A 16,002-nucleotide genomic window follows, 5' to 3' on the forward strand; every position below is an offset into this window, starting at 1 on the left:
CTCGGGTTTAAATTTAGAACAATGTGGCATCCTGTGCTTTTATGTATTTCTCCTTTGTTTTCTACATCTTAAGTTTTTAGTGCGTTTCTAAAATTATATTTAAATATTTATTAACATAAAACGTGGATATTTTCACTTCATGTTTCATCTTTGGTCATTTTTATCCTCTTTGGGGTTGCATCTTTGCATGAGAAAGTTACTTGATGTGGTTATTGTCTACTTTCGGTTCAAACCAGGTATTTTGTGGTACCTGCTGGAGGAGAAAAAAAACCCCTCTTGAGTGGAGATAAGAGGCCCGCAGTGTGCTATTAATAGCCATGATAATGATTTGCTTACAAAACAGAGCAGTGGGTTACATATACCACCTCTCTGCTTTCTGTGAGCGCTGATGGTGGAGAGCTGAGTAAACATTTCTCTCTCTCTCTACACACAGAGGCTAAAAGAAGTGTGTTATTGTGTGTGTAAGTGTGTCCATGCGTATCAAAACCCCCCTTACACACCACTGCACAGGGCCGCACAATGACACCAGCCGCAGTATTAACATTCACCACTTGTCTGTATGCTGTTAACTTATTTGCTCAGTCATTTCAGGGCGCTGCACCGCTATGAGGCATTTGTCTGGATCACGGCTCCGACTTTGTGTGGCTGCAATCAGTCTGCTAACAACTGTATGGGATTACATAAGAGCAACAGTTGATTACGGCTTTTATCAGACATGACAGAATTCAAAGAGTTTGTGTGAAAAGGCTTTGATGTTCATTTCATGTGCTGCTAAAGATAGCGCCAGATTATCAGAAACATCTTAATCCAGAACCTTATAATCAGTCTTGTAAATCTTTTTCTTATTTATTTCCGAATTCCTTAATTGAATAGCAACAACATGCAGCTCGTCCTGATTTTCTCAATGGTGAGGGTGTGGTCTGCAGCTGAGATGTTATAAATAACCGCACAAGGAGCTGAACTCCAGCTGGAGCAGAGGTCAAGGCAGCATGGCTATTATTAGACGAGTGTATGAAACTGTGTCCTTGGCAATTATGCTATACTCTCACCGGTATCGTATATAACGTTACAGATTGCTGTCATGCTCAGGCCTCATGAGTGTGCACGGCTCCCCCGAGTCCTGCTGAGGAAGCATATGTGTCAAGTTCACAGTCACACCTCTGTGCGACCCCGCCACCGAAGGAGGGGAACCATGACAAAAGAAAGTTAATAGTGTCTGAACTGCTCGGAGGTAACAATAGCCGCTGTGCTTCTGCAGCTGAGTCACGAGGGCAGAGTCCTTCAGGAATGAAGGGTTTGTTCACTGGAGGAGACGGCTGCCCAGAAAGCCTGCAGTATGGACGTAAGGAGGATGTACACAGCACAGATTCAAACCAGAGTTAGCATGATGGAGAGAAATCTGCTCACAGTACATAAATTGTCCTGTGAGGCTATTTTTTTGTAAACATCATGATCTTTCTGATAATGGGTTGAGGTGGAGTGCTGAAACATGAGTTTAGTAAGACAACCGATTGTAGGGTTTGGATTATAAGTCTTGAAAATATGAGAGCTAATTATTACGTTTACAAGGTGTCAAATAATATCCAGAGTTTTCATCCAGACAATCATTAATGTTCATTAAACATCTTGTACCGGCAATATCTATTTTCTGGTCTTTATTTATCATTTTTTGCTCGATAATCATATTCTTAAAATGTGAGACTCAGGGCCAAATACAAATAAAATAACCATTTAGCTGATTCAGATACCTATGTGTTTTATTTATTTTTTATGACTTCGTGTCTATTTTTCAGATGAGCTATGTGATTTCATGCATTGAAATTGTTGGTTACTGACCTGTCCCACACTGTCAACGAGTTTTCTTGTTCTCTGGTTTATTTGGCAGGGACAGATGTAGTATGCATGGAGAACTGAACAACACTTTCCCAATGCACCACAGCATTTATAACTAATGCTAATTTCCAATGCCTGTCCCTTTCCTTTAGCATGACTCTGAAAACGAAATAGAGTTTTGTTAACAGTTGACTTCAGTTGACCTCTTCCTTGATTTAGCAGTTAGTTATACTAGTTTGCCAGCATTAAATTGATGCGACACAACAGATACACATCGGCTTCTTCTGACGTTGATGTGCGTCACATTATTTGACGATTGGCCGGTGGATATGGTCAACACTGATGTTCAACCGATACATCAGAGCATCCCAGTTTATTACAAGTTTGAATGTGATGTGAAGAAAATCTTGAAATCAAACAAAACAAAAGTATAAATTGGCTTTCACTTTGTCTGATAGATCACTTTTCTTTCATTTTAAAAAAAGGAATTAAATGACGGTCAAATCAAGCATTTTTCAAGTTTTTTGTTGACATTTAACCATATTCATCATCTTGGATAGAAAGTAGTTGACTTCCAAAAACGTACAAACACTATTATAAAGTGCAGTGTGAAGGTGCTTGAGATGATTTAATGTTCAGCCTTGACTGCTTTAAAAAAAAAAAAAAAAAAAACCTCCTTAAAGGCTCGGATGACTTAGAAATTCCCCCTGTGAAGTTGTTTTCAAGATATCAAATCTGACTTTAGATCGCTCCTCTTGTTCCAAGGCTGAACTGTGGCATGCTGATGAGTGCTTTGTGAAAAATCAATGTGATTTCTGACTCTTTGATGGATTAACAGCTCCGAGAGCCGTTTACAAAATCATCCTCTGCATATATTTATTGTAGGTCGAGCAGATGATTTTGTTGATGTAGCTCTGACATCAGTTGATTTTGTGCCTTTGGTCTAATCCAGGCCCAATAAGGTTTCTGTGAAATGTTGAGTTAAGTTTTTTTTTTTCTTTTTGGGACAAGTGAGCGCTCGGCTAATGAGCGTTCTTAGAAAATCAGCCCCTCCCTCCACCCTCTTAAAATTCTGCCTTTGCCTCACCTTGCTCTGCTAATCCTCCCAAGGCTGTAATGATAGATCCAAACGTGTGTGTGTGTGTGTGTGTGTGTGTGTGTGCAGACACTCACACACACACATAAAAGAGGGAGAGGCAGTCGAGCTAATGGACCTGCACTTGCTGCTCACTGTCAGCAGCCTGTGTGTTTTCGGGCTGTGACTGAGCAGCTCGCTGTGTTGCACAGCGACATCTGGTCTGCATTGTTTAGTTCAACAAGTCAACGAGACAAGCTCACAAAATCATCAGTGGCCTGTGAGCCGGATCACTGTGTGCACGCTGAGAACGAGCCTCTGGGCCGAGCAGAAGGACTGTAGAAATGAATGTCGAACAACAACTCTCTCTGCTTCAAGCCTACAGTGAGGATAAGTAACATCTGTCTTTCAGTTCATCTATGGTGTATCAAAAGGACACTTTTATTTATAAGCTGTATACATGAATATGTGGAGAATAAATAATGAGATGTTGGTGTTACCACATCATACAGCCAGCCTTGTGAATATATCATGTGCATACTTAAAGGTCCTCAAACTTGTAAATAAACCTCACAGAGAGCCCTTCACGAGCCCAGCAGGCACAGATAGTCACAACACAAAGGATCAGAGCCTCAGTTGCAGCAGCCTGAATCTTTGACGAGCTGAATTCCTTGAATAGAGGTGCTGAGGGGAAGACCTGGACCTGTAGAGCAGCTGCAGTCGTCAATACCAAACCTGCTTGATTACATTCGAGCCAACCTTGAAGCCTTTTTTTTATTTTTATTTTTTTGGTGCTTGTAAAAAAAAAAAATCCCCGTCTCCCTGCGTTAGCGCCACCTCTGAAAGGTGGACAAGACTTGCACCGTTTCCCTGTGCTCTGTTGTTGCCATAGCGACCAGGGCCACATGCTCGCTGTTCTGTAAAGCTCTGTTTGGGTTGCAGACAGCTTGGTAATGTATGTCCTCACCCACATTTTTTTTTTTGTGTGTGTTCTGTGTGTTTGTGTGTGTATGTTAATGCAGTGATGCGTAGGCGCCCGTGTCTTTGTCTGAGTGGCTGCCTGAGGTCGTATGTAAGTGAGACAGTGGAACAGACACTTCTTCACTGCTGTATAGACGTCTCCTTTCACTTCCCTTATCATTTGATGATCTGTAACAAATAGGGAGCTGTGCATTTCATGTTAGAGTTTCTGATTTATATGCAGATCTCTTCATCGTATATGTTGATAGGATCACAGGGACTGTCATGTTCAAGAGCAGCAATTTTCTTTTCATATGCTTCACACCCTGCATACGTGAATCAAAAGCCCATTTTTGATTCGTTTTGTTTACAATACAGTAGAAGAGATCTTTATTTAGTTGCTCAGGAACGAGACACTTCAGGTACGTTTGATTTTCTGTGAAACGCTCCTAGGGTCATCTTTATGAATTTAAATGAGGGATGGACGGATGGATAACCTGAGAATTATTGCAAATGTTTTATGGCAACTATTTTTGCAATATATACATTTAGCATATTCTGTAATACTGCATGTGAAAATGTTGCACATCCATCCATTGCAAATATACATTTTGCATTTCTAATATTACTCGAGAAATTCTGAAATTTTTGTGTTATAACCGTGTTATTGCACATTTAGCATTACAAGATTTTTTTGCATATTTACTTTTGCAGGTGAATGTTTTTTTTGAACATTTTGCACATCTGTTATTGCCCATGAATATTTTGCACATCTGTAATTGCACATGATGGTATAATAATCTAGTCTGTATGCTGACTATCTTGGGAGTAGAGATCAGCTCTTTGAAATCCTCCCATTGTCCTTTTTAGCTTATTTACTGCCGCCACTTTCTCTGCCTCCCCACCCTTTCTCTCTCCCTCTAATCCCACATGTACATTTTGCATACATGCCTGCATGCATATTCATATTCACACCCTCACATCCAGAGCATGTAACAGATATCCATTTCACGGCCACATGCATCTGCACACACAGACTAGATATATTTATTCATAAGCTCATTAGAGGAGTGGATTTGCCCGCTGCCATCCATCTCACTGTCACCCATCCCGATGCCTGGCACACACCAACAACAGAGCGGCAGGGGAGAAAGTCCCCGGGATTTAGTCTCCTGAAGCCGCTGCTATAGAGGGGATTTAGTCCGATAGACAGAGGCTCACTTTACCGTTTTATAGAGGTGAGACCAGGGAGACAAGCACCAAAGGAATTGGTAATCTCCCATTCACCTTCCAGAAAACTGATACTCTGCAGGAGAAAATCAAAAATGCCTTAAGTCTCTTGGAACTTAATGGTGTTTGGCATCATGCTAGCTCTGCAGATACACAAATACAGGGAGGAATAGTTAAAAACTATTGATGACAAAATGTTTGTAGGTTTTTTTTTTTTTTTTTTGCAGACACATTGTAACATGAAAGCTCAGTCTGTCACTCTCTCTCTCTCTTTGAAGTGAATTCCAAGCTGTTGCAAGCTTGACTCCGCATGTGCAAGAGCAGCTTTTTGGAATGAGTAAGGACAGTGGTTAAAAAGAGAAATCCAATTCTTGTCCGTTTTGGTGCATGAAAAGAAAACTCCAGACACTAACTCTCCTTCTCAGTGACCACCATTTGAACGTCTACTTATATACAGAAGCACTTTATGAAAATCTTTTCTAACATGTTCGTGGTTAATGGTGGCGTGTGCGGTGGTTCAGGAAACACTTCCACTAACACTTCTACCTTCTTCCATTACAACAAATTCAATTACAGTACTCTGCATTATGTAAGCAGGTAGGCTCTCGCTGAAGGCTGGCAGAAGATCTCACTGAACTCCTGTTTTATTGACGCTGCTTTTAGCTGCCACTAAAGTTCACAAATTGATTCAAAGATTCTTATTAATCCCTTTCAAGACACTTCTGGGCATCGCTCCTGTCTGCTTTTTGAGCTACTAAACCTTCATTTTATTGAGCTACCACTTTGGTAATCCAACCAAAACCTGCTAGCTACTGTAGACTTTGACCTGCAGGTTTCAGTACAACACTTCCCCCCCCCCCCCCCCCATTAAAGTGTCTGATGACGTTCCAAATGATATCAAAAAATCAAATTCTTTCTGATGGATTTTACTGTTAACAAACGGGTTTGAGTAGCATTAGAGTAGAGTAATATTTGTGTGCAGATACTTCCTATATGTACGACCCTGATTTCAGCTGGACACATCAGTGGATATCTGTAATTATCAGGATAAACGTCAAATCCTTCTTACGTTGAAATTTAAAGGCTGATTTCTGCTCCTGAGTGAAAGTTGAAGACGCTGGAGGGCTAATTGTGGTGTAATTATTCTTCAGTCTCAGAACAGGACAAACTAGACTTCAACAGAGGAACGCTTCACAAGAACAGACTTGTGACTTCTGCTCATCTACGTCTTTCCCAATTTAGCTGTGTTTGGGGTGTTTCCTGGCATCCTGGACCAACAACAGCATGATTGTGATGTTAAGCATGGGAGGAGGAGCCGACTTTGAATGTTAGGTTTCCAGACAGGTTGAACAAATATTCTACTCATTCTCTGAGGGGTGTAACGGTTCAGTTCACAGAGGTCACGGTTCGGTTCATACCTTGGTTTTGGGGTCACAGTTTGGTACGCTCGTGTGTCCACAGGATGAGACATTATAACGGAGCTTGAACACTTTTAATACACCCTAAAAGCTGGGGTCGTCTACTGCTGCATGTGTGTGCATGTAGCCTTAAAGTCCACATCCAGAGGCTTTGTAAAAACAGGAGGCATACGTTGTTGGACACTTCTTTTCGTTTGCCCAGCTGCGGTGATTGGCACCTCGGGGTGATGCCGTCCAATATCTGTTAGCGTGTTGACGTGTCTCCAAAGACCTACTGCACTGAGAAGCCAAAACTCCAAACACAGCTGATTTAAAGAAGCACCATGTCACCTTATTATCGTTTATTACTCCTCTTCTTTGCTTGTTGTTGAATATCTGTTGGCAATCAGTTAAGAGCATTACCGCTACCTGGATTGTGTGAATACTGTCATGTGTGACTTCCTTTTGTTTCCCCTCCACATTGAGAAATGTACCATGACCTCTGAGCCGTGATGGTCTGCTACCTTTACACTCCTACATTCTACCTTTGCCTCGTAACTCTCGGGAATAAGTTTAAAGCTTGTCGAGTGTGCGTCCGTCCAAATTGCTGCCATGGCGGTGGATCCAGTCGTGGTTAACTCGGGGCCCCCTTCTTCCCTCCTGGCTGTCAGTCTTGGATTCTCACTGTAGCATCTGTGCTGGCTCTCTTCCTAGATGTGGCCAATGAGAGGAGTCCTCTCCAAACCATCACAACACACAATATTAACTTTCTGTGTCTGTCTGGCAACCAAACTCGTTTACGTCTTCTACACACACACACACACACACACACACACGCACACACAAAGCTGTTTTTAGTTCCCCTGCCAAAGAGCTTTAGTTCTGTTTGTTTGACTGTGTGTTCATTAGTTAGCAGAATATCTCAAATCTTGACAGCAGATTGCGGTGAATTGGGGGAAAGTTGCAGCATGGGACGAGCAACAAGTGAGTTTGGTTCAGCTTTTTCAAGGAATGCTTTTTAACTGAAAAGTCGGCCAATGTGAGCTTTTAAAAAAAAAAAATTTATCCAACCTTGCACCTTTATCCAAGTATTCTCCTGAAGGACGTTGATCTTTTTATTTGTATTCATGCTCTTGTGGTGGCTTTAGGAATGCCAATATCAGACGATTGTTGCGGCATCCACAACTTAACTCTTGATTGACAGGAGGTTATGATAGATATTTGCAGTCTCAAGCAACTTGAACCTGTTGACTTGGACAATGTTTCGAGGTTTCCTCCATTGACGTTGCGTACACGTTCAAGGCAAAGTTTATTCATGTAGCACCTTTCAGACACCGGGCGATTCAAAATGCTTCACACAGGCACAGAGAGCTTCAGAATCAGACTCAGCTTTATTGGTCAGGTATGCTTACACACACAAGGAATTTAACTTTGGTGAACTGTGCTCCCTTATGTAACCTTTGCTGCTTTGCTAAAGTGCTCATGATGGATAGACCGGATCTTTGTAATATAGCAATAAGTAAGGTCTTTTACCTGCTCTTTGTAAAGTGTCTCGAGATAACACTTGTTATGAGTTGACGCTATACAAATTGATTGATTGATTGATTGATTATGTACAAGTGTAACATTAAATATCAACAATTAACAGGAATAAGCAAAGACTAGTATGTACAAGACTAAATAAGAAACAGTGCAGTGGTGAGTAGTGCAACATTTGATAAAAAAATAACATGTTTTTGTGCATTTAAGAAATACTGTACACTATTTCTGAAAAGTGCATCCACCTTTTACACAAACTCGACGTGTGTGCATGATCCAGTGTGCAAGTACATGAACACACAAGCATGAAAAAATAAACGTGTGCACATGCAGACATGAAAACACACATGTAAATAAAAACACAAACTAAAGCGGTGAACATGACGACCGATACACTTCCTGAACATCTCTATTGTCACACGCTGTCATTTCAAGCTTAAAAGTAAACTGAAGGCTCGGCACACTTGATAAAGCTTTAGAAAGCAGCCATCGTGCTATAACTCTCTGTCCTATGAAGTTTGAATGAAGAATGGCGGGCTCCCCTATAGAGCTGGGCAATGAATCGAGTTTCATTTTCAATTACGATGTTGGCTAAGATGATCGAGCTAAAACGATGACCGTGCAGCATGTGGTGTTGCTTTCATTTGCCCAGAGGTTTTGTCATCATGTGTTCCTAAATGTTCAAAGTGTGCTGCTCTAACTCTTCATAGTTTCTATTCTTAGTTATTTATATTCCAATGAGACGAAGTCTGCCCTGCTGCAGTGCTTTAAACAGCTTCTGTCTTGTCTTTGCATTTAACTTGGAAAAACAACACTTCTCCTCTCCACCCATAATGCACACACACTCACACTCACACATTATCCTGGTACTAAGCCGTAACATGAACCTCATTCAGGAGGAGCCCGCTCTTGTTCTGCACTCATTGTTGGGCGAACATATGTTTGTACTGCTGCTCGTGACTTCCTGCTCACCCCACACTCGGCTCCAGCAGTGTGTTCTCTGCTGCTGCTCCAGATAGCTTTGGACGTGTGCGCTCACCCGGAGTCACACAGTAACACCGGTTAAACAGTCGTAGAATTTTTTTGTGTATCAAAGATGTAATCATTTTCAAATCAGCAAACCTGCAGAGTGATGACTGCCATCATTGTTATTAGTCCTTTGTAAGTGCCGCCCTGTCTTACCTTATCTCAGCTTCAGTAGATCCCTGTCTTATGAACTGGAGACATACACCATGATAACATCGTAAACTTGCTGGATGTTCAAAGTTCTTGATCCGGGAAAGATGATATCTGAGTTTGTTTATGCAATCTGGGCTTTATTTTTTGCCCATTGCACCAAAGTAGCTGTTTGTTGTTTGTTCTCGATGAGCGACAGGAAGTGTTGTGAGGAGAGAGAGAGAGAGTGGGGGGAGGGGAGGGGAGGGGAGGGGGGGGGACATGCAGCAAAGGGCCGAGAAAAAGTAAAACGTCCTGAAAAGTTATAACACTCTCCTACAGGTTTGGACATTTTCACCGCCAGACGTCAATAAAAGTTTCTATTTGTTACATCAATCCACAACGCAGATTGAATGGAAGTCTATAGAAAATGTAATGGCTCCGCCTCCCCATCATGTCAAAAGCAAATGTTTATTTACAATTTAGTTGAGAGGATGGAGGTAGAATTGTGTTTCCTCCTTGGTTTGAGGTCAGCACATTAACAGTAGTTAGTTAAACGTTATTAATGACGTGCTAACTTGCACTGACTCTCTCTCTCTAATCGGTCTTTCTTGCTGGCTGCTGTCTCTGCTTTGAGAAAAAGGGAGCAAAGTGTTTAGCGTTAGGTGTCTCACTTTTTTTGCTTGTAGTCTCCAGAGAACAGGGAGCGCCGTCTCCTTTATTTACAGATTCTTAGCGAAGGAGTGGAGGAAGCATTAAAGTTGTATTATCTGTGGACAGCCAATAGGAAGCGACATTTTACAGCATCGTCCTTGTAAAAATCTCTTTCTTTACTAGAGAATAAAAGATAGTAATGTTTAGTTTTGCACTCTTGGTGTGTGTGTGTGTGTGTGTGTGTGTGTGTGTGTGTGTGTGTGAGACATGCGTTCAAGGACTCCTCTGCCTTGTGAGTTCTTGTGCTTAGTCGACCTGCAACGCTTGATACTACAGTATAAGCTGCTGTGGGTAACAGTGCTTACAATCCCTCTGTGTGCCCGTGACCAAGAACCTAGAAAAAAAAGATCGTGTCACAACCACCACCCCCGGCTTTCAACGCCGTCTCTCTCTCTCTCTCTCTCTCTCTCTCGCTCTCTCTCTTCATCTCCCTCTGAATTTCTTCTGTTGAAGAGGCCTCGTTTGATGTCTCAGACTTTGTGCTGGCGTCAGGCGCGAGAACAGTCCAAAAATGGATCTCATTTGCATTCTTGGTGTGATTATGACACTGGACAATTAGACACAACACGCTCCATCTTCTCAGCGAGAAAGTCCGTCTTGTTTTCTGCTTTGCGAGTGAATTAAAGGCCCCGAAACGAAGAAAAACATGCTTTTATTTCGACATTTCAGAGGTTGGTTGAGGTTTGGATTGCCCTTGCCTGCCACCTGATTACCCATAATGCTTGTGTACTCATGCTTTAGCTTCATATGACCCCCCCAAGGCGAGTACAAAGCTCCCCTTTAAGAAGATGTTGTTCATTTTTTTTTATCAGTGTTGTGCCTCAAGTTCATGAGCTCTCTGTCTTCCTCCCTCCCTCTCTTTCCTGTCCCTGTCACTCCTCTCTCTCTTTTTTTCTCCGTCCTCTCCTCCATCTCTCTCTCTCCCCCCTGTGCGTCTGTGCGTGTTTGTGTGTTCTCTGCGTGTGTCCGTGCTGTCCTCCTTTTTTCTCTATACGTGTGTGTGTGTGTGTGTGTGTGTGTGTGTGTGTGTGTGTACGCTTTCTGCTCCCAGCCCCTCTGCGGAAAGCAAAGTTTGTGGAGAGCCCTCGCATTCCACAATCAGAGCTTGGCTCCCCTACACACACCTCCACCACTGCCAAGAATCCAGACCTGGACACATACTGCCCGGGTAAGTTGTTTTAGCCAGCTCATCCCGCTTTTCCTCGTTTTTTGGGTTTTTTTTTTTTGCATGTTGGTTCCCTGTCGTCAAGAGAGAGAGAATTCATTGCTTTTTGCAAAGTTAAAAACATGAGGATAATTATTGAAATAGCCTCCCCCCCCCGCCCCCCGCTCTCCACAGAGTCCATCCTTATCACCTCCTCCCTCTCTGCTCCTCTAATCCTCCCATGCTGCTTTGTCGCTCTGATCTGCGTCTCTCTGCGGACGCGGAGCTCGTGCAGGTCGCCGCCTCTGTTTTCTGTCATCTTCACAGTCAGGGGTTGGCTGGCTAATCCTGTGGACGCTCCCGATTTACCTTAACCCCCTCTATCTATCCCCTCTCCTCCTCCTCCTCCTCCTCCTCCTCCTCCTTGCATGCACGAACAGCAAAGCGGGTCACTCCAGGATAGTGCCCTGCTGAGATTTGGTTTCCAGTGTATCTGCTTACTCATCTCGCCTCTCCTCTTCCTGTTGCCACTGAGAGGCACAGTGTTAGCTTTCTTACAGATCCTGTTGACTCAACCTCTGGCGGTTTTGTGGAGCCTCTCGAAAGATACCGATGCTCTCCAGGGTTTGGATGAAGACATAAGAGAAATAGCGATGTGAGGTTTTAGGAGTTTAACTGTTGTACCTTAAAGGGGAAAAATGGTGGACAGAGTGATGCCAGCCTTCTCCGCCTGTCAGCCTCTCCTGCTGAGTCTCTGCTCATTGGGAGCTCTAAGTAGGTGATCCGTCTGTATGAACATACTAGAATACAGCTTCTATAGTCCTTTCTTTTCTCTGTTTAAATCTAAATAGTGTGTGGCACCTGTGTGAGTTTTTTTTGTACCTGGCTTTCTGTTGAATCTCATGCATGAAAAACTGTCAAACCCGTCTTTTTATTTTTTGCATCAATCCTGTGAGATCGACTGTGGAATAAGCAGTCAGCCGTGATGAGCTGCTAAAAGCTCCTGCAGATGTGACATGCCAGTTTTTAAATGGAAATTCTTTCTTGCGCCAATCGAGGCAGGAAAAGGGTTGGTAACAAACTCGAGCTGGAGGAGGGGGAGGAGGAGGAGGAGGAGGAGGAGGACTCGAGCCTCCCAGGTGGACAGATGGACATCTTAGCTCTTTTTTTCAAGGACTCTGGGTGAGCAGCATCAGGGGGCCGTGACTCTAACATCTGATCACATGCCAGCCCGCTCTCAGCTGCTGCCGCTGACGCGCTCTGTCCCCTGGAGGAGGGCAGGTGTATCAGCTCAGTTTTACGGCCCACAAAGAATATTTGCGCTGTCATAAATATGGTGTGTGAATATTTGTGGGATAGCTTGTAAAAATTAAACTCCTGCCGTCCTCCTCTTATAAATCAGATTTAAAGCTTTTTAATGACGTTACAGGAAAAACTTGTTAAAGTAGTGAGACAGACTGGGATCGGGGACAGAGAAGGACATCAGGATATATGACATTTCACATGATTAATATAGATAAATGTCTCTTTCTCTGTCTCAATAATGATGTTATTTCTTTAACTGTGTCTTCTTTGGGTGTTTCACGATTCGATTGAGAATCCATTTTTGATTCAAAAAGATTCTGGATTCATGATTCAAAGTCTTTTTTTTGATTTAGTAAATACTTCAGGATCTACTCCAGTGATCTGTGAGACTGGCTGAATTTCTTGCTGCTCCATTTTGCATTCTACTGAGTTAAAATGCTAGCATTAGCACGTAGCAGGGAGTGACTGATTAGCCAAAAAAAAAAAAAAGATTTTTGGAAGTTATGAATCTATTTGAAATCTCAGAAGATAAGAATCTTGATTTTGACATGAATCGATTTTTCTTTTGTCCCTCCTCTAGTGTGAATGGTGGAATCGATGTCTGTGTTTGATTGACAGCAGTTTGCAGCCTGAGCTCCAGCAGGGAAGACGTAAACTCATGCTGCAGTTTTGTGGCCACAGGCAGACAGACGGAGTTGTTGTCGATTAAGTAAACAAAACGCACATTTCTTATTGAAGCAAACTGTCTTTTGTGTTGTGCACAGTTTGATTTTCTATATGGCTGTAAGACAAGACAAACCTCTCCATGCACAAAGATGTTTAGAAAGACAAAAAAGGTGTATGCATTTTATTCTTAGCTCTGGGCAGACAGGAGAGGATGATACTGATGACGACGTTGATGATATTTATGAGAGGCTGTCGGTGATGCCGATGATGATGACGACATGTAAACAAAAAGAACCTGTGCTTTGTCTCCGTGCCTGTCAGCACAGGTGTATCTGATCAGACTAAAAGCTGTTTGTTTGCACTCACTGACGTTGTTTCCTCCTCTCTAAATCCTTTCTTTTGTTGTTCTTACTCTCAGATGCACGTCTTTGGACACATCCTAAAACAACAATACCAACTAATAAAAAAGCAAACTAAAATAGACTACCAGGAGGTTTGAATTTCAAGTCTTTTGTTGCTGTTGAAGGAGTCTTTTTTGCATATAAATAAACATGTAGGTGATTGCGCTTAGAGCCCCTAACAGAGCGTGCATCTGCAGTATTCTTCCCCCCCCGGCATCATTTTGTCCGTCACTGGGAGCAGACTGTATGTTCCCCAAAATGAGCTGATAACTGCTTTTCCCCCCAAAGGTGTCACAAAAGACGGCTCAAGACATTTTTCTGAGACAGCTTCTATAAAGCAGCAAAAAAATGTTACATTTAAATAGCCCAATAAAACTAAACGTAGTGAAACGCTCCGATGGCTCACATAATCACATGAGACTGATGGCTAAAGAGGATGTTTGCTCCCGCATAAAACAAAAAAAACCATAAAAAGTTGTCTGGTTAATCAGCTGAGAAACGACGAGATGAAAAATGGTAAACGGACTTGTGTGGTGCTCTTTTAGTTTTCTAGACAAATCAAATGAGCTTTTACGCTCCTTGTCACCCATTAAACACGGCTGTGGGTCAGCGGTAGAGTGGGTTGTCTCTCATCTGGAAGGTCGGGGGTTCGATCCCCAGCTGCTGCAGTCACATCTCGAAGTGACCTTGGGCAAGACACTTAACCCCGACTTGCTTCTTCTGCTGCGTCAGTGGCATGTGAGTGTGTATGACTGGGATTGGTTAGCACACTAGGGCACTTAGGACACTTCACTTTCCATAGCAACCTCTGTCGTCAGTGTGTCAACGGGTAGGTGTGGCCTGTGGGGTACTGTGAAATGTGCTTTGAGTAGTCAGAAGACTAGAAATGTACCATTTGACCATATTCTTACTGATGGCAGAGGCTGCATCAGTTTTACTATTAACTAATCACATTCACACGTCAGCGGCGATGCCTCTCAGGAGTAATTAGGGGTTCAGTGGAAACTTTAAATGTGGCTGCAGGAGCTGGAGATCTACACCCCCGTCCTTCCAGTTGAGATACAACCAGCTCTACCTCTGATCCACAGCTGCTGTTCTCTTGGCATCATCACATCGCTCAAATTTAAAAAAAACAACTTTGTCCTTAATGACCGAATCCACCCAGAGATGCGTGCAGGATAGATGACGTCCCGTAAAGTGTTGACCCTTTATCTTTCTATCATCCTATCTCCTCTTCTAGGCCTGGTGTCCTGAGACCTAGCGTGCTTTGACTTATAAGATGTTTTTTTTTTTTGTGTAGATAAGATCACGGCGGTGCACATGAGGAATGTGAAATTCACTCCTCTGATCTTCTTAAGTGCCGCGGCCTTGCAGACCATGGGGGTTTTTTGGCTTTGCATACATATCAGTGCGTGTATTCCCAAAGCTCTAAAAAAAAAAAAAAAAAAAAAAGAAGGTGTGAATCTACCTTGCTTTCATTTCCTTTAGTTGTCATCAGTTTTTTTTTTATGCAAATTCATTCTCACCTTTAATTATGTATGTCACCTTTTCTTAAAGCATCCTCTGCCGGGATCCTTTTTATCTTTGCGGTTTCTATAAATATGCACGGGTATACTTTCCCAGGTCCTTGACATTGACTGTAATAGGAGCATTGTTTCTCTCTGGACTTGTTCTGCCGAAGCTAAAGGTAAGAGAGCCCCAGGTTTGGTTGAAACAAGAGCCATGTGTTATCTCACCTGCAGCCCCGGTCCGATGAATACCCCCCTCCTGTTCCTGTCCAGTCCCCCCCGCCTGCAGCACACATGCTTCTCCCCTCTCGTCTCCTCTCGTGCTGCTCTGCGGACGGTCAGGGAGAAACAGATGCGCCTGCACAGAAACACATTCCTTGGCTGCGCGCAAAAAAAAAAAAGAAAAAAAAAAAAAGATAGTTGCCATGGCAACCATCTGTCTCCCCTTTCGCAGCTCAGGAATCCATTGGCGAGGAGTTGTGCATGTTTGGATGTGTGTGTTTTGTGCGTGGAATCTGTGTTTTCTGCTGTTTTCTTCCCCCTCTTTCCCCCGCCTGTACACATCTCAGCATAAGGTGTCACCGTGTTGACAGACGCCTGAAGTTTCTGTTTAGGTGCTCGTTATGTTCTCTCTGCTGTCACGTAGCCTCTGTGTCTTCAGTGTGATTGTCGAGATTTGTATTTTTAGAACAAAAGGTAGAGCTGCAAACAAAGAAATCAGTCCATGTAACCCCTGAACGATGGTCATGTGAAGTGATTGGTGGTAGCTCCTTAGCAACGCTTCCAGATAGAGGAGAGCTCAGGAACAGATTGTTGGGACATTATGATACCTTTTTCTTCTTCTTTGCTTTGAAAAGATGTTGATTTTTTTTTTTTTTTTGCTTTATATGTTTGACAGTGTTGCAGTTTTTTCTGTCATCTAAAAGCAGAAAAAGAGGTTGTCAGTGTCCAGCTCTAAGGTTGTTACCGTGGAGTCCAGCGTTCAGAGATTTAGAGATTTGGCTCCCACGTCAAAGGAAGTAAGAACTGCTCACACCTGCAACAGCTGGCTGAGACGGTGGCGATGTTCTGAGAC

General features: G+C 42.8%; 1 protein-coding gene across 16 annotated transcripts in view; it reads left to right on the plus strand.

Annotated features, from left to right (window-relative positions):
• Positions 1-16,002, plus strand: part of tanc2b (tetratricopeptide repeat, ankyrin repeat and coiled-coil containing 2b) — a 169,125-nt gene that overhangs the window by 99,976 nt on the left and 53,147 nt on the right. For 10 of the 16 annotated variants that reach the window (XM_065949866.1, XM_020630813.3, XM_065949869.1 and 7 more), the window contains one exon: positions 10,955-11,071. The exons of 5 other annotated variants lie outside the window; for them this stretch is intronic. In XM_065949866.1, coding sequence (XP_065805938.1) covers positions 10,955-11,071 — 117 coding nt within the window. Of the gene's footprint in view, positions 1-10,954; positions 11,072-11,234; positions 11,822-16,002 lie in introns of those variants that run through there. One more of the 16 variants, XM_065949878.1, reaches the window with a different exon arrangement.

Source organism: Labrus bergylta, chromosome 21, assembly GCF_963930695.1.
Source record: "Labrus bergylta chromosome 21, fLabBer1.1, whole genome shotgun sequence".
Taxonomy (NCBI): domain Eukaryota; kingdom Metazoa; phylum Chordata; class Actinopteri; order Labriformes; family Labridae; genus Labrus; species Labrus bergylta.